Source organism: Xylaria bambusicola (assembly GCF_022495145.1).
Source record: "Xylaria bambusicola strain CBS 139988 unplaced genomic scaffold F5B22scaffold_38, whole genome shotgun sequence".
NCBI classification, from domain to species: Eukaryota; Fungi; Ascomycota; class Sordariomycetes; order Xylariales; family Xylariaceae; genus Xylaria; species Xylaria bambusicola.
The window spans coordinates 29,746-48,532 of NW_025953591.1; the positions used below are offsets into that span (position 1 = coordinate 29,746).

Consider the following 18,787-nt stretch of genomic DNA (forward strand, 5'->3'; position numbering starts at 1 on the left):
ATGATGACGGACATTGTTTCGCACATCAGCGACGACTATACTGCTAGCACGAATAGCGTACTCCGTCTCCTCTAGCCCTAGGCGGGGGAGTAAGACGATATCATCATCGCCGGCGGGCCCTTGTCGGACCTGTGCGACTAAATTTGAGAGTATTAGACACAAGTATATATAGTTCAGCATCTTTTATATGCGGACGAGAGAGAACGGGCGGACTAGCCCATTTCGGAAGCCCCGCCGCACCCCGAGGCTAGTAAATACTTCCCCAGGAAAATAAGATCCGAGGGACCTGTGCTCTGAGATACTTTCCTTGCCATTGATCGTACTAGGTCCAGTGAGTTCACGAGCTGCGGCCAACCGGGATCTGTACTGTAGTTAGCTGTGCTGCCGATCCCGTATGATAACTTCACGTCTTCCTTACAGTAGATCTAGAGAGAGGCGGCGGAGTTGACAAATCTGGTCACCACCGCCTGAGACCACCCGCCGCCACACCTATCCCACCCAGTTCAACAGGTCCGTCGTCGCTCAGTCAGTCGCCATGGTCAAATTCGTGGAAACAGACACGTCCGGCTTGCCTCTCAAACGGAAACAGGTCGCGCAAGCGTGCGAAAAGTGTCGCCGGCGGAAGAAGCGATGTGTACACGCGGACCCGAAGCCGAACGTTGGCCCAACTTCTTCCGGATCACCTGAAAAGTCGCCCGGGGCGGGGAGACGGCAATCGTCAACGGACCATGGTCACCGGAACAACCAGACACGGGTCTCAACTCCGACTCCTGCAGTCGACGATACACATCCAGTGTCGCCGATTATCCAGAATGGAGAGAAGCGCGGAGAGGCTCAACCATCGACGTTCTTCGGCGACTTGAACCCAGAGGCCATCCTCATGGAGGCCACTAGCCTGTGTTCTCGTCGCGATGTGTCTGCGCCCGGCGGGCTCGGCATATGGCAAGCTCCCATGGCGCCTCGTTTAAGCACTCGGAATTCTAGCGTCCCTAGTGTACAATCATCTTCGCGACGGGCCGTCCAAGATATGGTCAAGTCGTATCTGTGGAACCACTGTCTACCATGTCGCCCTCCGCCAGACGACTATGCGGTCTTGAGACGCATCTACTTCGAGAAGATGAACCCTATTTTCCCAATATTTGAAGACCCGTCCGTGTCTGGTGTACCGGACGAACCAACAGACATCCTAGTTCAACAGGTTGTCAGTCTTGCAGCGGCCGCCGATCCTGAAGCCGTTCAGCACTTACGGGTGAGTCTGCACGGTGCCCTCATGTCTCGCCAAGAATTCTGCGCCTGCTTGTCCAATTCTGTTCTCGCAACGCTAGATGCGGGGATCGTGACAGATCGGATTTGGCTCGTGCGCCTGTCGGCTGCTTTGTCGTTGTACACGCAGCCTACGAACTCCGAAGAAGCGGACATTCCATCCCTCTTAAACAGCCGGGCTGTCCACCAAGTGCACACCCTCGGACTTCAGATGGCAGTGGATGATGCGCACCCGAAGAAAGAGATGATACAAACCATTTTCTGCTGCGTCTGGGCACTCGATCGCATTACAAGTGCGTTCTATGGCCGAGCTCGTCTAATTCACCGACAAGACGTGGGCTGGAACTTCGATGACTGCATCCGAGCACAGACGCCGCCGTTCCGCCTTCTTCTCATGATTATCGGCTTACTTGATAAGATAATCAATCTATACTGCCCTGAAAACCGATTGAGCCAGTCTACTCTCATTGAGTTGCCTATATTCGAGCAGATGATCCTGGACGCAGAGGCATTAAGAATGACAAGCTCATGCCTCGGTAAGTCAAATATGTACAGTGGCGAATCACACGTTTGCTAATCTATGCCTCTAGCTTCTCTAGAAATATTCTATCATTCAGTCGCTATCTTGTCGACTCAGACGCCAGCTGATGTCGCATCATCTGCCATGCCTAAGCCCTCAACAAATAGCCGGAGGTCTCTCGCTGCAGACCGCATAACCTGGATCGTCGGCGAGGAGTTCTCCGGGCAGCTCTCGTACATGCCGTTTATTCCCTATGCGCTTTCTCTATCTCTCAGTGTTTCATATCGGAAAATGCGACACAGTAGAGTGCCCATGTTCAGGAATCGCGGCAAGCGCGCGTTCCAAAAGAACATGTTGCTCTTGAAGTCAATGGACGACATGTTCTGGAAATCGAAGACCATGGTGGCGATGGCGGAACAGGTTCTCAATGAAATGGACAAGACCGTCGCGTCGCTGGCCCAAGAAAATGGATTAACAGATCTTTCCAAGAAGGTCGAGTCAGCACCGCAGGGTGAGCGGCCCCAGGTACAGCCCGAAGAACCTCGGGCTATGGACTTCACGCAATACCCGGCCAAAGCTGGTAATGAGATGATCTTGTTTGATGCCGTTCCTGACCTGGACTTGTTTGGCCATTTTGATCCCACCTTTGATCTAGGAGCCGTCGACGCTGCTCTTGAAGGGAACTTCGACTTCGGAACGTCGACAAACTGGTTTGACTGGCATCAGCAATGGGGATGAAGTATCAAATATCCCAAGGTCTCTACAGATGCTCTAGACATCGATCGCACCTAGAGGATCGACGGGAGGCAACGAACAACATCTCACTCGATTGGGGAAATTGGAGATATTTGGTACATATACTCCCGCCCATCCACCCAGTCCGGAAACCCCCTTGCCCTCGTGCTATTTGCATGTCGGCGTTAAACCCCGCACCCTACCTCCCCAGATCAACCCGAGGTGTGAGGCGCGTACAAAGGTAGCATCAGTTACATCATAATTTCCAACAATCACATGCTCTTCGCATTATCGCTGAACTCTAAATTCGTCGAACCGCCCGCTCCAAACGAACCTATTCTTCTCCTAACCTTAGATCCAGATACCAATTCCATCGCAATAAGCACCTAACCCTCCCACCCACACCTCCCACATCGTCCAAAGGGTCACGAACCCGTAATGGCGACCCACGCTGACGCCACCATAACCATCTCACTTCCACAACTCGCCAAAACAATAGACCATTCCCTCCTACAGCCCACTCTCACAGACGCCGAGATCCTCGCCGGGCTGGAGCTAGCCAAGCGTCTCAAGGTAGCCGCAGCATGTGTGAAACCATATAGCGTGCCCGTAGCGCGCGACGTCCTCGAGGACACAGGCGTGCCGATCTGCGCCGTCGTCGGCTTTCCCCACGGCAACAGCACGACCGGGATAAAAGTCGCCGAGGCAGAGGAAGCGCTCCGCGAAGGCGCGCACGAGATCGACATGGTCGTCAACGTGGGGAAGGTCCTCGGCGGCGACTGGGAGTACGTGACGAACGAGATCCACGCTGTCAACAACGCCGTTGCGAAATACGGTCGGAGCAGCAGCAGTAGCAGCATCGGCAATATTGGCGGCGACAGTGGGGGTAGCGGTACGGGTGGTCTGAAGGTCATTTTCGAAAACGATTTCCTCGAGGATGAGCATATTGTCCATCTGTGCAAGATATGCGCCGCGGAATCCGTGGCCTTCGTCAAGACCTCGACGGGGTACGGTTTCGTCAAGCAGCAACGGCATGGCGGTGGAGGCGGAGCACTATACGCGTGTCGAGGCGCGACGGCGCGGCATATCCGGTTGATGAAGGCCAGCGTTGGCCCAAATGTGCGCGTTAAGGCTGCGGGTGGCATCCGCTCGCTCGACGAGGCTTTGGTCGCGTTGGCTGCGGGCGCGAGCAGGATAGGCGCGTCTGCGACTCAGGCCATTTATGACGAGGCTGTTGCCAGGGGTATTGGAACGATGCCGGTGCGGGTGAACCTCCACGATATAGCTCCTGAGCTGGGTTAGAAAAGCAATGCATATGAGCAATGTGCGAGATATTTGCTTCCATGTTGCGCAACGACCTGCTGCCGTTTAAGGTGAATATCCGAGGAGGCAGGGATTGGTACTTGTCTTGCTGTTCCGGTGGCCGTGTAAAATACTTACTTACTTACCTATATAGCGTCAGGCACTTCGGTAATGTCTGTGCCTTGGGCGTGAAACGGCGGGAAAACGAACGGCCGAAGAGCACACCTAATGTTTTGATAATTCAGAAGGACTCAAGAATCCTTAATGTCAATCTAACCCCAAGTCACAAAAAATGCGGGAATCAGCTCAGTGCGGTGCAATCATCTATTGAGTCTATGCAATTCCTATAGTCCACCCGTGACGTGCGCCAATCATTTTACATATTTATTTGTTTTTTTCGTGCCTTTGGAGAACTTCCCGATCGCTTATTGTTCGATGACGAGGAAGGCACTGAGGTAGTCACCCTTGCCGAGGGGTACACCCTTCCACCGCAGTAAGTCGTAGAGGGTGGTCAGGTGGAAGTAGACGTTGGGCTTGAGGTAGCCTTCGACGTAGTTGATAGCCTTCATGGGTTTCGTGATAGGGGTGCCGTCGGGCATCTGGCCCAACATGGCTTGGACAATCTGGCTCTCCTTGCCGTCGACTTCCTCGGGCTTGACAGACTCGAGGAGAGCAATGGTCTCGTCGAGTTGCTTCTTGAGCTCGTCAACGGAAAATCCTATATCAATTATTAGCTTGTGTATGTTTTTTTAAGTTACATTCTATTCGTTCTGTTCTCGAGACTTTGCGAGATCGAGACTCATCATTGAAAGATAAACGCGTGGCATAGACAATCGTATCAATATCTTGACGACGCCTCGTTCCACGTAAGTGATACATGTGGACGGTGATGACATAAGAGGAAATTTCAGTCACATACCCTCCTCATTTTTGAAAAAGGCGAAAGGCTTGCCAGTGAGCTCATGAACAATCTTTCTAGCGTGGATGCTGCTGATGCCGATTTGCTGGCCCAGATCCCACATCTTCTGCTCAGGCCCCTCAACGAACGTAGTGCTGGTAGGGACACCCTCGGTCTTGGCGAGGAGGCCCTGCTCCGACTTCAAGGCCTTGATGAGGAAGGGAATAGTGAGCTCGTAGAGGGAAGTCATGGTTGCGGCTGTGAGAGAATGAGATCTTGTGTGGAATGTATAGGGAGATATGTGTAATGTCTGTTGAGAATGAATGAGACGAGAGAGAAGATCGATCACAACAACGACGTGGTCCCCTTAGATATATACATGAACAGACACTAGACAGGTATGTAGGTGATACACTTCATTCCGTCTCAAAACACAAGCCAGCTGTCCTCGACCCCTCCCCCTCCCACCCTGCTCTCCACCGCCTTACTGTACTGCCTCTCACAAGCCGTCTTGCCGTAGGAGGTCAATGGTCCCATGAAAAAGGGCCCGACGAGTTTCCACCCATCCCCTGGCGTGTGGCTTATTCGTAGGCCTTGCTTAGGAATCATGTTTAGTGGAGATATGATATCCTATACTTATGCAGTATCCGCTGACGATTATGGGGCCAGCTCGGGCTGTGAGCAGGGGCCGATTCGTCCTAGTGAGGAGCTGCCGGGGCTTCTTAGCTGAGGTGGTTACACTAGACATTACCTAGCTAGATAGCTGAGCTGTATGTACATTCTGCCGCTGGTTATCTGAGCTGACTCTAGGGAGCGGAGGGAAATGATGCGGTGAACACTAGGTTGCGTTCATGCGACATTCGCTTTGGGCGCCCATACTTTGTAAGCCTTAGTAACGTACCGAGACGGCAATCGCGCACTCCGCCGTGTAGGACTGTGCCATTGTTGATTCCCGTTGGAGATATTTCATCTGGCAATGTTGAGACAGTTTGAAGGAATTACGCAACTCATACTTGTGGCCTTTTGTTACTGACTGTAAGCCGGGCACAAGGCCGGACGCTTAATGCTGACTCACGCAGCTAAGCCATGGCTCTGATGTGACCAGATGGAATCTTAATAGCATTTTTGGTCTGTAGCGCATAGTCCTGACGCGACAGCTTGACCGAGAGGATAATAAGAACAAGGGTTAGGCTTGTTTACCATACAACTTCTATTTGTCGATGAATGATGCTTGAGCTAGGTAGTTTAGAATTGTATGGAATCACTGGTGGAGCATCAAAGCCGAACCTAAAACGCAGTGTGCAGATATCATGTTAATGAGAGACTACTATTACCATGCGCCTACGGATGATTCCGTATTTGAAACTGAAGTTCCATGGCAATGTCCAGAGTCCCTGGGCTCACTGTCTTGCTTAGATTGCGGGAGATTGGCCGGATCTATTCGGCAACGAGCACTGCCGACAGGTAACTGAATATAAATACCGAAGACGTCGGCGTTTATCGAGCGCGAGGTCTTAGAATCCTAACCTCCTCGTGCATAAAATCGCTTAGTAACCACACCACCAGGCGATTGGACGATCGGTAATTAGTATGGAATTGAAACAGATTCGAGGAGTGTTCCTAGTCTACTTACCCCTCCGTTAAGGTGCTTATTTACTTAGACTAGGGAGCTGGGATCGGGATTCTGACAACCCCGCCTGTGGCCATCAAGGTACTTCGGGCAATTGGCCAAGTAGTATTCATGTAAGATGTAGGTAGCTATGTAGGATTCAGGGGCTTGATGGATGTTACCCTACGCAGTGGCTTTACTGAGCAGATTACCGGTATATGATGATGGCCAAGGACTTAGGAGGAATCTTTATCTCTACAATTGGATTGGCATCAATCATCCTTCAATCACGAGCTGCGGGGTAGTAATAGGGCGTAGTTATTATGCTTGATATAGATAGATAGATAAATACTTAGATACCTTAGTACCATTAACACATAGGTGGATGTAATTGTCTGCACAATCACTGTACACGTGTTACTTTCAATGGACAATAAAGCTAATACAAAGGCGGCTTAAACGAAGGCGGTGTGTTTTTGTAATTATTAACTTCATTCGCTCTAACTCACTTTTTGAGATGTCCGGATCTGTCATCGTCGTGGCTAGTGTACCGGTAGCGTAGTGCGACAGTAACAATGCCTGTCGATGGGATCGCCGGTGGGATGACGGTGGGCTTGCGCCAAGGAAGCGTTCCTGCGCTGAGAGGGACATTATATTACAATTGTTGTTGCATGAAGGTCATGGCGAAATCTTGTGCCCAGGCTAGGGCTATGGACTGCTGGAGGAGGCTATTTGTTGCAATTCCAAGATTGTGACAACATGTGAACAATATGCGTCCGACACCATTGCAATTGTCATCATCGCCACATTGTAATTTCCCTCGGGCCTCGCGTTTGCGCGACGTATAGTATTTCGAGTTGATTTATAATATCATGCGTACTTGGCGGGATCGGTGTTAGGAGTTTGCCATTATTGTGAGCGGGAAATTCTAATGCCACTTGTTTGAAGGATCGACCACAGCCACGTTTCTGTTGGAAATTCGATCTAATCCGCCTCCAAAGCATTGGACAGAAGGCCTAAAAGACGAACGTTCATATTCGCTAGGTTAGGAATGAGAACAACTCCTAGAATAGATGTGGCATGTGAGATAGGCAGATTGAGCTGCATTGATCGAGCTTTGAGGTGTATAGTAACTAACCCCGATCGTATAACTCCTAGAGTCATCGTATTCGAAGGGGTCGTGAGAAGTGCCTTCTTTCGTGAGAGCCTGGCCTACGCAGCAAACACCAACAGCTCTGTTGCGGATTGAATGCCGTCCTACACCAACCCTGCCGTTGCAACACCAAAGACACATTCACGAAAGAATGAACGACGAGGAGAGAAATCAATTAGCATGTATACATCGGTATCATAGTTATCAGCAGACAACTGAGCATGTCAGGCAGAGTTCGCTATCTAAGATCTCACAGCACAAACCGCAGTGAAATCACAACAGCATCCCAACTGCGCCTTTCACCAATCTGATGACAATCCAGTAAGAAACAAATGAGCAGCGCTTGAGACCTATTCCCTCCCTAGAACGCGTCGCAGGACCCGGGGGAAAGAAAAAAAGAGAGCGATCAAGCAATCGCCATACAAGCAAGTATCCCATGTCGTAACATCTCTCATCCCATCCATATCTATACCATTTCCCAACAATTCATAGGAGTGCCGACACATAGGATCAACGCGATGCTACCTTTAACGCTCCCCTAGGCATAAAATCTTACATAACGAGAACCGTTCCGAAATCATCACCAAACAGAGCCCCTTCCCAATCTTCCGACAAATCAAGCTTGAACAGATGCGAATGGTACCAATCTGCGAGACAGACTAGCAAAATTAATCCGAGGTAACCCATACCCAGACTTCGTCTTTCCCGCGACCGTCTCGCGTGCCATCCCAGCTGACCTCCTTTAGCGTCAGCTTGAGGTCGGCTTCCTGGTCACCTGTGAAGATCATTCCCCGGTTCCATTTGCCATCGCCTGCCTGCTTAATCTCAGTGATTCTGTTCAGCATAGGGTCCGGGTTGACGGCACCCAGGCGCCCCATGAGCTCCTTAATGGTCGTGTTGGTGGGTACCACAAACTTGGCAAATGGTTGAAGCAACCCGTGTGTTCTCCATGGAGGCTCTGGTGATCTCATGACGTGAATCTTGACATGCTCGTCATGGAAGATGTAGTTGTAGCCCGGCTCACAGCCTGCCCCACCAGTTGAGTTCACTAAGTTGATGCCTGGGTACTGGGTGCTCACGCGAGGATGTGGCTGTGGAAGGCGTTGGTTTGCATAGTAGCCATTGCTAGGGTATTGTGCGGCTGGGTATTGTCCATATTGTAGAAACGGATAGCCTGGTGCTCCTGCTGGTTGGTATGTTCCTGGCATGCTATAGGCGGCGGTGTTCATCATGGGGTTCATTGGGTTTATTTGGTTCATTGGAGCCATTGGGGCCATTGGGGCCATAGCAGCAGGCCCATATCCTCCCAAAGGCATACCAGGCATACTATACATTCCCGGCATACCAGGCATTCCTGGCATTCCTGGCATACCTGGCATACCTGGCATACCTGGCATACCTGGCATACCTGGCATACCTGGCATACCTGGCATACCTGGCATACCTGGCATACCTGGCATATTTGGCATACTCGACATAAGTGGTACACCGTCATCCCAGCCAAACTGCGTGTTCCAGCCACCGCGTCCAGCCATGGCAGCGAAAGGTTGAGTAGATGGAATATGGTAGTGAAGACCTGCGTTGAATCCGGGGGTTGTTTCTCGAATCGTAAATGTCGCAGGTTCGAGCTCTGTCACAAATGGGTACGAGTCAAGATCAATGCAGATACCAGCGGAGAGAATCAGATAACCGTCTTCAGTGAAGACAAGATCTTGGTTTGACAATGGGAAGTTGTCTATGAACAGCACGTTAGCACGAAGATATAGGCGTGAGGTAAGAGAAATAGTGTGTTTAATATCAGGCCATTGTTGATTTGATTTAGAGGCTCAAGGCAGGGATTGAACGCAAAAACAGGGAAACATGAACTTACCGCTTCTGTATGTATCAATTTCCAAAATATCAGCCTCGGGACTGTAGCTGTTATCACTTCGATGTCCGAGAAAAAGTTCAATGCGCCGAACTTCACGGTCATCAGCGTCGTAGAATGATCCAACAACCAGGCAGGCCCAAGAACTATCAGTTGGGTGAGCCCAGAAGTACCTTCCTATAATGAGCTTCGTGGCAGGGTAAGGAAACTCGGGCGGAGCAAATTGACTGTCCGGAGAATCCACGTTGGGTGTCACAGCTCGGCTGGTGCACGAGCTGTCAACAACAAGAGGTAGTGTACTGTGGCGAGAGTTGGGTATGAAGCTGCACTGAGAAAACGAAATGGCCAAGGATCAATGTAAGCGCTGGTGGGCTGAGGAATAGGTTGAGTATATAACAGTCCACGATGCTTCTCAACAGCTGGATGATTGTGGAGAGGGGAGGATGAGAACAGCCTCCCAGCATCATACAATCCTGAAAACCATTGCAGAGTCTTTCTGGCTTGGTAATGGAGCCAAGTCAATGGGCAATAGGCCCAGGTCCATGTGACCTAATAAGTGCATTGGCCGCAAAACAGCCGTTGAGGTGAGGGTAGGTTGTACAACTATTAGGCTGAGTTCGTAGTGTTGAATGGCAAACGACTTCTCAGACCCAATGGCAACCTAGTGATAATAATGTGACCATTATTCCGAGAAAAGGGCCAGCAATGCCATAGGCTGGTGAGACCCGGTGGTTTGGGAACAGCGCGAATAGAGCTGCAGCCTAAAATTTCCATTGTGGGTGAATCATCGTCACACCCCGCACGGGGCTCCGTGATATCCAATCAAGCAAACAAACTTCCTATGCTACCAATTTGCGAGCTCCTGAAGAAATCTAGAGTAGCACAATATGCTAACCAAATTAGTCAAAAGGAATCAAGCCAACTCGATGGGCAAGGCAAGTACTAATTCAAAGAAGAAATGTATACTTGCACCATACTTACAGGTTTAACAATCCGAGGGGTATAGTTATAGGATGTGTGAGCATCAAAGTTGAATAGAAATGCGTGTCACCCGTACACCACTCAATCAACCTGAAGACAACGTTTCTTGATCGACTAGTCTTACTGCACCTCCCTTCCGTCCTTCTTCAGCCTTATTCTTAATGTGCCTTCGCTTCTCGACCTCAACCACGAGGTTCTTGAAATAGACTTCAGCTTGGACAGTCGCGCTGTAGGCAACGGCACTCCAGCTCCAAATATTCTTCTTGTCGGCGTCAGCACCAGCGGCGAGGAGGGTCCGTAATACGAGCAAGTGGCCGTTACTGCTGGCGAAATGGAGGGCCGTGTTGCCATCAACATCGGCATTCTTGACAGCCGACTCGGCACCGTCGGGAACATAGGTGAGGAGAATCTGAAGAACCGTGTCGTGACCACCCATGCTAGCCTCCATGATAGCATCTTTGCCTCGTATATCACGACGTAGTATGGTGGCGGGGTCGTTCTCGGCAAGGAAATGGACGACTTCGGTATGGCCGGCACCGGCAGCAAGCATCAGGGCGGTCTGGTGATTGTCGTTGAGGGCAGGGGTGGGCTTCTCGTGGTCGAGGGCGACGAGGACCCTGCACACCTGGAGATGTCCTAGACTGGCGGCGAGATGGAGATTCGAGTTGGAGAGGCCGTCGGCGGAGTGGTCGGGGTTGTGGATGAGGTCTGGATGAGAATTGATGATGCGCTGAACAAGCGAGGCATCGTTGCTATGTACGGCACGACGTAGCCGCTGTGGCGCCTCGATCCTATCAGGAGATCGTAGATGTCAGTTGGGGGTTCAGAAACGGCCGAGATACTCGGAGGGAGCAAGAAGTAAGAAGCAAGCAAGAAGTAAGAAGCAAGCAAGAAGCAAGAAGCAATCACAGACGAGTAGCAAGCGTCTACGATTTTCGGGCTCTTCTCGTCGCACGGTGTTTATAGGAACATGACTAACATGTTTGATGATGTTGTCGGAGGCACAGAAGCACGTATTTTCCGAAGATATCGGCCTTGCAAGGCAGTGGTCCAGTTGCGCAGGTTGCGTTGTCTAACTAGAGAGAAGTGGAATGCTGAGGATGCTGCAGCGGGGGTGGATATAGACGGAAGATGGACGGTCGCATCACGAAGGAGAATGAGAGAAAGGCTTTACATCGCTTTGCCCGTAGAGCCGGGCTGATTGATAAAGGCGTGAACGAGTGATGAGTGTCATCACGCGCGAGTTGTTGTTTGGTGAGTTGCGATGGTTCAAGGTGAGCGAGTGGAAGCAGCTAATGACGGATGAGGGGTAGATCCGACTCCCACTTCTCGCCTCTCTAAGTAAGAGGCAACCGCGGGCAGCTTGAGAGGTTCCTTCCCCACCTACCGCTACATAATAAGCCTTCCATTACTACCATATTATATATATTATAAATATTATATTAACGTTTATTATTTTCTATCGCTTTCCTCAGCCTTTCGAGCATCGTGGCTCCAAAACCCTTAGATACCATTGCACCGACTCTTGCCGTCGGCACTCATGTAGCCATAACTGTGCGTTTGTGTTCATGTCATCTCAAGCCAAAGCTGCCTGGGTCCGACTACTACGCTGAGGACGCAAAGTCGACATCTCATATAACTCTCGTCATAGCCCTATCATGCCGCAGATCAGTATACCGCTGACTGCGATACGCCCAGCAACCAGAAACACCATCTATTCCGAGGCCAGTCGCATTGACCGCTTCGGAAACAGTATGGTGGTCGTCGTAGGTGGGGAGGATATTGTAGAGATGCACACAATTGCCCACACCTATATCGCATGGGTGGAGGGTTAAAAGATAACCGCCACCCAGGTACCGGGGAGCTTAGAGCTAGGTAATGAATTGTAGCCTACCTATATCAGACTTTAAGCTCGTCCGTCTTCTCATGTACCTCTCCCTGAGCGCTTTCTCTACGGATCATCATCTACCAGGCAGAACTCCAGAATCTCAGAAGATGATGAGTCTGAATGAGACTAAGGCAAGGTGAGGCGTTAGAATCCAAGCACAAATTGAGATTGTGATAAAGTTTAGACAGAGGATAAGGCTGCCACAACTCGTGGGTTGCGAAATTGTTGCCTCCATTTCAAAGTAGAAGTTGATGGACTTGATATTGAAGACGCATCCCTGATTTCTCTTCTTACACGAGCGTATATAGATGCCTCGTCCCCAACCGTTTCCGTGCCTCGGCCCCATTGGGGCGGGCGAGGCCAAACACTCAACCAAACATTGCCCTTACCACACAACACACAATGGTAGCTGTCGAAATCACACATCGGCTCGATGAGTGCGGATGGTCTGTGCTGAAAGGAGACCGGAAATTGAGACACGCGACATCACTTACTAGCCAACTTACATCGTTGACCCGAGCTCATCTGAGCTTCTTCTCTCAAATAAGCCAGGGTTCTCGAGGTTCACGTCAATTTGCGAGGCAATTGTCGTCCCATTATCCCCATATTATGGTTTATCCCGGAACTAAACATCCCCCCAAATAGCGCCTCTTCATCTGTTTGCATGGGAAAATGCTGCCGTGGCTGCATATGGATTAAAACCATCTGTCGTATACCTGAGTATCCCCAAGGAAGACGTCAGTGTAAACTGGAACGGTCAAATAATCGACATGTAGGTGTCGGGTTGTGTGTACTCCAATGGTGGAGATACCACAGTCTATACGAGCAACACCCAAAAGGAACCTGAGCTTTCCTTACAGGGGTATGAACGCGAACCTAATTCTACCACTTTGGATAGAAGCCATTCAGAAACCCCCAAGAGCGCCTAAAATAGCTATAAGCCAAGTTTCCCAATGTTGACTGGAACTTGCGGAGACATCTCCGAGCTATGTTGTTCTTCTAGTGAAGATATTACTCCTAACATTTAGTTAGGGCGGACCACGTGCACAATTTCACGTGGACATGTCTCGATCATGTCAGAGACTACCTATGAAATGTCGGACCTAGGTGAAGTCGTACGATGGCTAAGCATCCACAATAATAACACCACGTACGAGCAAACGAACGGGACACTAAGCTGATTCACCCGCGGACAGCCCAGTAATAGATACTATAGATATACTGCTTGACTTATAATATGATCGAGATATCATATCTTGGGGAGAATATAAAGCGGATAAGGCAACATGGCTTTCTCCATCCCAGTTGTCACTGCTCATAGTACTGGCGACAAGTCTAAGAGTAAGTGGATGGGAGCATTGCCGGACCTTTCTCGCAGGGAACCTCCCCTAAACGCAGGGAAACGAATTCCGCAGAAAGAGTCTCAAAGAAACATTTTGTGCAAAGGATTCTGGACATCTGTCACAGGCGAATGGCTTTTCTTACCTAGGTATCGTGTACAGCTTGTCTATGCCTTTGAAGATGTCCATTTTGTGCAAAGGATTCTGTACATCTATCACAAGCGAATGGTTTTTTCTTGAGGTGTACAGCTTGTATATGCATCTGAAGATCTTGATTTCGTAAAAAGGATACTTGCGCATCGCAATCTTCGTAGGGACATGAAAGCCTATCCCAGTAATCTTTAGTGGCGCGATTATAGGCTTCGATGTCCTTAGGGTGTTCATACTCCTCGTGGAAGCGACGGGTTTCGGTCGCAATGGCTTCAGCTCCTTAGCCCCAACTGAGCCAGATACTGGCTGGAGACTCACGAGGGGGAGATGTGCCCACATCTAAACACCAACAGCCGAGAAGGAGTTGGTTGGTCAAGGACTTATGCAGCCCTAGTAGATCATTGTAATCTGAATTCCCAGTTCCAAGCCCAGTTTACCTGCCCTTGTTATAGAAGTAGGGTACCAAAAGTCGTCGCGTGACAGGTAGCGTCATCCCACTAACCGAATATGAGCTCATTGGGGAATAAATGAAGATGGCCGCTGCGCGACCATAGTTGAAAATGAGGAGAGGGGGGCTTGGGGGGAGAGGAGGGAATTTATACTTGAGTCTAAAAGCAAAAGACGCGAGTGAGCGGTGAAGCGTAGCAGGATCCGGTACCAGCTGCACTGTCATTCTTCCGTAAAATGCAGAAGGGCAACGAAAACGGAACACGTGAGGCGACCGAACAAACTATCCCTCCAAGATAAGACATGCCTACTTGGTGCAACGCTATCGGGTCAGATATCCAATGATCTTTTTCGTCCGAAGCTGGTTGGATGCGACTGCTGAAGGCAGCAGCATATGATCTGCCGCGAGCCGTTCACAAGGTCTGCCTAACGGCATGACCGGTTGGCACCCAAAGTGTCAGAGGCTCTAAGCCAGACAGCTCTTGTGGTTCCGTGGGTTAGGCGCTCTGGCTCTAGCTCACAGCGGTCAAGTGCCATTAGGGAGGTTTTCACTCCTCAAAACCGTTCCAACCAGTGTCCAGCATCATATCCTGTAGTGGAGATGCTCTGGGAGTCACATGCCCAGTGTGATTCAGACGTGTCCACGTATCATGTCCCCCGAACTGTGGAAGGGCCCTCTTAGATATTGACACCCATTGGACAGCAGAGAATGGCAATTTTTTAGAGATATTGGTTACTCTGGAGAATCGTGAGGCAGCCAGCAGAAAGAAGTGTTGCACTTCTAGGGCTGCATAAGTCCTTGACCAACCAACTCCTTCTCGGCTGTTGGTGTTTAGACTTGATTGTATATACAACTGGTCTACCAGCCCAGACCGCCTAGGTCTCTGGGGTCCGTTTCAAGAAGCGAAGTCTGTATAACCTCACTTTCCAATATTGCCTGCATGTCTTGAAAGACCATTGACAGCCTCCAAAGGTCCTTCGTCCGGCCGAAGTGGAAGGCGAACTGCATATTGAGCTGGCACAGAGGTTGGACATGTAACAATTTCCACTTCAGCCAGCACTCACCTTAGAGTAACCTTCTAGATAGTAACAACTTCACTCAATCAGACAGTCAATCCAGGTCTCTGCGTATTACACACAGAATCCAACACTCTGGTTCATTGGAACGTGTTAGGCTGTCTTGGGTGCCACCACAAGTCCCGTATACACCTAATACTAGAGATTGGGCTCGTAGGGACAAGAAATGCATACAAAACCTATTCTGAAGTTCCGCTGCTGTGCGGGCTTTTGTTCAAGAGAGCTAAGAAGCGATATGATGATGATGACGGCACACAGATATTTTTGTATAGCTTCATTGAGTACTGCACTTCTTTCCTGTATGATTTTCTTCTTGTCAAGCCTTTCTGCATGTATTGAAAAATTGGGGCCGAAAACCACATTAATCACTATACAGTTTGTTAGACCGTATAAGAAGGGCAGAGATACTGGGCTTGGAACTTGGAATTCAGATTACATAGTCGTAAGCTAGAAAAAGGGACCTGGTCAGGTATTCTTGGCACGTATCATTCTACCTATCCTCTTGACTTACATACGTGTCCCATTAGTCGATGTGGCCTTCGGACTCCGGCTCTGGAGTGACGGCAGACCCGAAAGAGTCCACTAAGCGTTTGGACCCACGAGCCATAATATCGTGTTATTGGCCTTCGCTGGAATTGGGTCTATGAATATGTTGTCTTCTCAGGATTGTGTTAGTGTACAGACGGTTGCGTAAGAAGAGATGAATTATTCGTTCATGGCGTTGCAGAACGAAGCGCCAGGTTTCGCTCTGACGTTCAGGGGATCGGTCAAGGAATGGGGAAACTCCGGCGTAGATATTATTATGTTCAATATCCGCGACTCAAGAAGCAGTTGGGTCACATCTGTCGTTTTAACGACAGATTCGGACCAACGTCTGGTTATCACTTTCCCCCTCCTCCTCCTCACTGCCTCACGCCATACCATAACGGTTCAGTGTTTTACCATTCGCAGTACCATCTTTCCCAATTAGTAGATATAAATGGGTGCAGGTTCCACGATATGAAGGCGACTCTTCGAACATCTATCGGTAATCGATAACGATTTGATTCAACAGTTAAAGCACATGCTCCAGCTGTTGTCCAACCTCAGGCGGCGGGTCCCGAATGAAGTCCTCGTCAACAAGCAAGTCGTAAATTCGCACCAACGAATACCTGTCGAGCGTCGCTTTTCGTCATTTACAGTTCGTGTGCATGGTTAGGATGCAGGTAATAATTGCGCATAAGTCGTCACAAATGAGCCATAGACCGAACGAATTTGATGGCGCGCCCAGATTGTCAAAGAACTTATTATGCCCGCACGGGCGCCAGCGCCTACGCGGTACAATTACAGCATGCCAGTTGTTCGGCGGCCGAAAAAAAAGCATCCGAACATTCATCCGCAGCTAGTTAATTTTCAACTATTCGGTACCAACCAATACCAGAATCCTCAGTATGTCGCATTATTCCTAACCCCCCATAAGCCCTACCGTGGGAGACAACTAGGATGCAAACACAGGCCATTGAGCCAGATGATAAGCCAGATTATATGGTTTTTTTTCTTCATCCCTCCTTCGGAGTACTCTCTGTGAGTTTTTCATTTCAAGCAGGTATTTCTCTGCCACTACATCACAGCAGTGCTTTCAAACACCTCTCAGCATCCCACACTCTTAGGGGGAAGGAGATGAGCCTGCAGAATACACGTTGGCATCGAGGCGGATCGCGCACTTGATTCTATTATTATCCATCTTTGGCTACCCCTCCATCTATGTAGGAGTTCACTCTGTTACCGTTCCCGTAAGACTTGGGCGTGGTTCTTCCATGTACATGCAACACGGAATGAAAGAAGCCCCGAGGAACACACAGTCGGAGTTTGGGAAGCGTGGAATTGATATTTCCTCGTTCAGTGAGAGAGACTCGGGTGTCCTGGCTCGTCGAGCCTGGTCGATCCGTTTTCCTTGAGCGAGGCACGGGGGCGGTAGAGTCTTGATAATTCCAAGTGGAATCAGATCCTAGCTCACATTCTAGAGTTACTTTGAGGATGTTTGCGTCTATAACTTCTGGGCTGTCTATGAAGAATGTGTTCTGGGCGGTCTCAAACGGGCATACAATTAATAATAATCTTATTGACGTAACCGTGAGGGTGGAGGTTGAACTGTGTCCTATTATACGGTCAAACGTCCGGCAGTAGTGCACCCATTTCGATCGACATTCCCCATCTCAACACCTCTCTCGAATTCAGAATATCGAATACAGACAAGCACACGAGTTCAACAATGGAAGGACTGTTCAGGAAGGCCTCAATGCCAAGCATCTTTTTGATCTACGCTCCACGGCCCATTCTACAAACGTCATGCAGGCTGCCACTTTCTTAAGAAACATGTGGCTGAGGCTGATAGGGACAAGTATAAGAAGGGTGGGTGTTTTCGGGGAACCCCTAGGGCCGACAAAGACGGTCAGAATAGGACAGGCGATAGTTGATTTTCCCAGAAGGGTGAAGTCGTGACGGCGCGTCAGAGTCGATCGTGAATTCCCTCGAGATCGTTGTCGTGCACAAAATGCCCGTCAAACACTCGCAATCAGCACCGTCATGTTCGAGGGCTGTAATCTCGGTTATCGGACCCTACACCTCGTTGACCGAGTATATAGTGTCCCGTCGCGGCGTGGACTGTCTCCTTCAGTCTAGTTATAGGATCACTTCGGTGTTCTCATGACCTTGTACACTCGCAAATGCTGCTAGTCATGTCGATACTGAGCACTTCGCTGATTTGCGTTACACTGATGTGTGGATTCGCCATGAGGATTCGCACTGAATTACGTCAGTTACTTCAGCAATCAAATTAAGTTGGCGCAGTTGTTCAGTCGTTGACCAGGAATTAAATATTACTCGTCGACGAAGTCGTAGCCTTGTCCATCCATCCAGTGAGCCAGTTTGGCTAGAATATTGATCCGGCACCGTTCTGTTGTTACCAATAAAGCTGTCACTGAAAGCCCCCAGCTGCGGAGAGCAATTCCGGCCTTCCCATCATCGTTGCATATTCGACTTGAGAGAAAGGAATAGTTCTGATACAGCCGAGACACAATTATTCCACTTACCCGTCGTCAACTGTAACGATCCAAGAAGGTGTGACATCAGCTCCGAGAAGCACACAGGATAAGTAGTGGTGCTGGCCCAACCGACATGATTTCGCAAATCTTGAACTGGCAAGGAAGAATTAAGAACACTAATTTTCGCTGTAGGTTTTGATATTCGAGTTGTTCGATTTCTCCGTGACGTCGACATGATTTCTGCCCATCGCGATGCCACTTCAAAGCTCAACATCACATTTCTTTACCTCTCCGGGGTTGCTGGCGTGGAGGATGACAGAACTATCACTGATCCCATTGGCATAACATTGCCATACACAAAAGTGGGAGAGCGTACTTTTCCCAACACTACGTCCGATCAGCATTCGTCCTATGGAATCGGCATGTGAACTCTAGCGACAGAGATTCTCTCTTGAGGAGGTCCTCAAGTTTGTCCGTCTTGTCTTCATCCTTGATAGTTGGGTCTTGGTGTATGTGTAGGCGTAGGTCATAGTT

General features: G+C 49.6%; 5 protein-coding genes across 5 annotated transcripts; 2 read left to right on the plus strand and 3 right to left on the minus strand.

Moving 5' to 3' along the window:
- Positions 1–211: 211 nt before the first annotated feature.
- On the plus strand, positions 212–2,739 carry F5B22DRAFT_322426 (uncharacterized protein). Its single transcript, XM_047970711.1, has 2 exons — positions 212–1,799; positions 1,854–2,739. The coding sequence occupies exons 1-2, from the start codon at positions 536–538 to the stop codon at positions 2,519–2,521; spliced, it is 1,932 nt and encodes a 643-aa protein (XP_047828438.1). The 5' UTR covers positions 212–535; the 3' UTR covers positions 2,522–2,739.
- On the plus strand, positions 2,617–4,117 carry F5B22DRAFT_321409 (uncharacterized protein). Its single transcript, XM_047970708.1, has 2 exons — positions 2,617–2,634; positions 2,880–4,117. Exon 2 carries the CDS (start codon positions 2,957–2,959, stop codon positions 3,818–3,820), a length of 864 nt encoding a protein of 287 aa, XP_047828439.1. The 5' UTR covers positions 2,617–2,634; positions 2,880–2,956; the 3' UTR covers positions 3,821–4,117.
- Position 4,118: 1 nt separating this feature from the next.
- On the minus strand, positions 4,119–5,176 carry F5B22DRAFT_322802 (uncharacterized protein). Its single transcript, XM_047970713.1, has 2 exons — positions 4,740–5,176; positions 4,119–4,538 (listed from the first exon to the last, which is right to left on the minus strand). The coding sequence occupies exons 1-2, from the start codon at positions 4,966–4,968 to the stop codon at positions 4,246–4,248; spliced, it is 522 nt and encodes a 173-aa protein (XP_047828440.1). The 5' UTR covers positions 4,969–5,176; the 3' UTR covers positions 4,119–4,245.
- Positions 5,177–8,033: 2,857 nt separating this feature from the next.
- F5B22DRAFT_321538 (uncharacterized protein) lies at positions 8,034–9,551 on the minus strand. Its single transcript, XM_047970709.1, has 2 exons — positions 9,351–9,551; positions 8,034–9,215 (listed from the first exon to the last, which is right to left on the minus strand). Exon 2 carries the CDS (start codon positions 9,013–9,015, stop codon positions 8,149–8,151), a length of 867 nt encoding a protein of 288 aa, XP_047828441.1. The 5' UTR covers positions 9,016–9,215; positions 9,351–9,551; the 3' UTR covers positions 8,034–8,148.
- Positions 9,552–10,064: 513 nt separating this feature from the next.
- On the minus strand, positions 10,065–11,759 carry F5B22DRAFT_322284 (ankyrin repeat-containing domain protein). Its single transcript, XM_047970710.1, has 3 exons — positions 11,308–11,759; positions 10,318–11,119; positions 10,065–10,219 (listed from the first exon to the last, which is right to left on the minus strand). Coding segments are annotated over exons 1-2 (708 nt in total). The 5' UTR covers positions 11,310–11,759; the 3' UTR covers positions 10,065–10,219; positions 10,318–10,413.
- Between the last annotated feature and the right edge of the window lie 7,028 nt (positions 11,760–18,787).

What these genes read in the sequence shown, in the direction of transcription:
- F5B22DRAFT_321538 (XM_047970709.1), bottom strand. Translation starts at nt 9,015, where the DNA reads ATGGCTGGACGCGGTGGCTGGAACACGCAGTTTGGCTGGGATGACGGT.
- F5B22DRAFT_322426 (XM_047970711.1), top strand. Translation starts at nt 536, where the DNA reads ATGGTCAAATTCGTGGAAACAGACACGTCCGGCTTGCCTCTCAAACGG. An exon ending in AATGACAAGCTCATGCCTCG is followed by an intron (nt 1,800 to 1,853) that starts GTAAGTCAAATA and finishes CTATGCCTCTAG; the next exon opens with CTTCTCTAGAAATATTCTAT.
- F5B22DRAFT_322802 (XM_047970713.1), bottom strand. Translation starts at nt 4,968, where the DNA reads ATGACTTCCCTCTACGAGCTCACTATTCCCTTCCTCATCAAGGCCTTG. An exon ending in CTTTTTCAAAAATGAGGAGG is followed by an intron (nt 4,539 to 4,739) that starts GTATGTGACTGA and finishes TAATTGATATAG; the next exon opens with GATTTTCCGTTGACGAGCTC.
- F5B22DRAFT_321409 (XM_047970708.1), top strand. Translation starts at nt 2,957, where the DNA reads ATGGCGACCCACGCTGACGCCACCATAACCATCTCACTTCCACAACTC.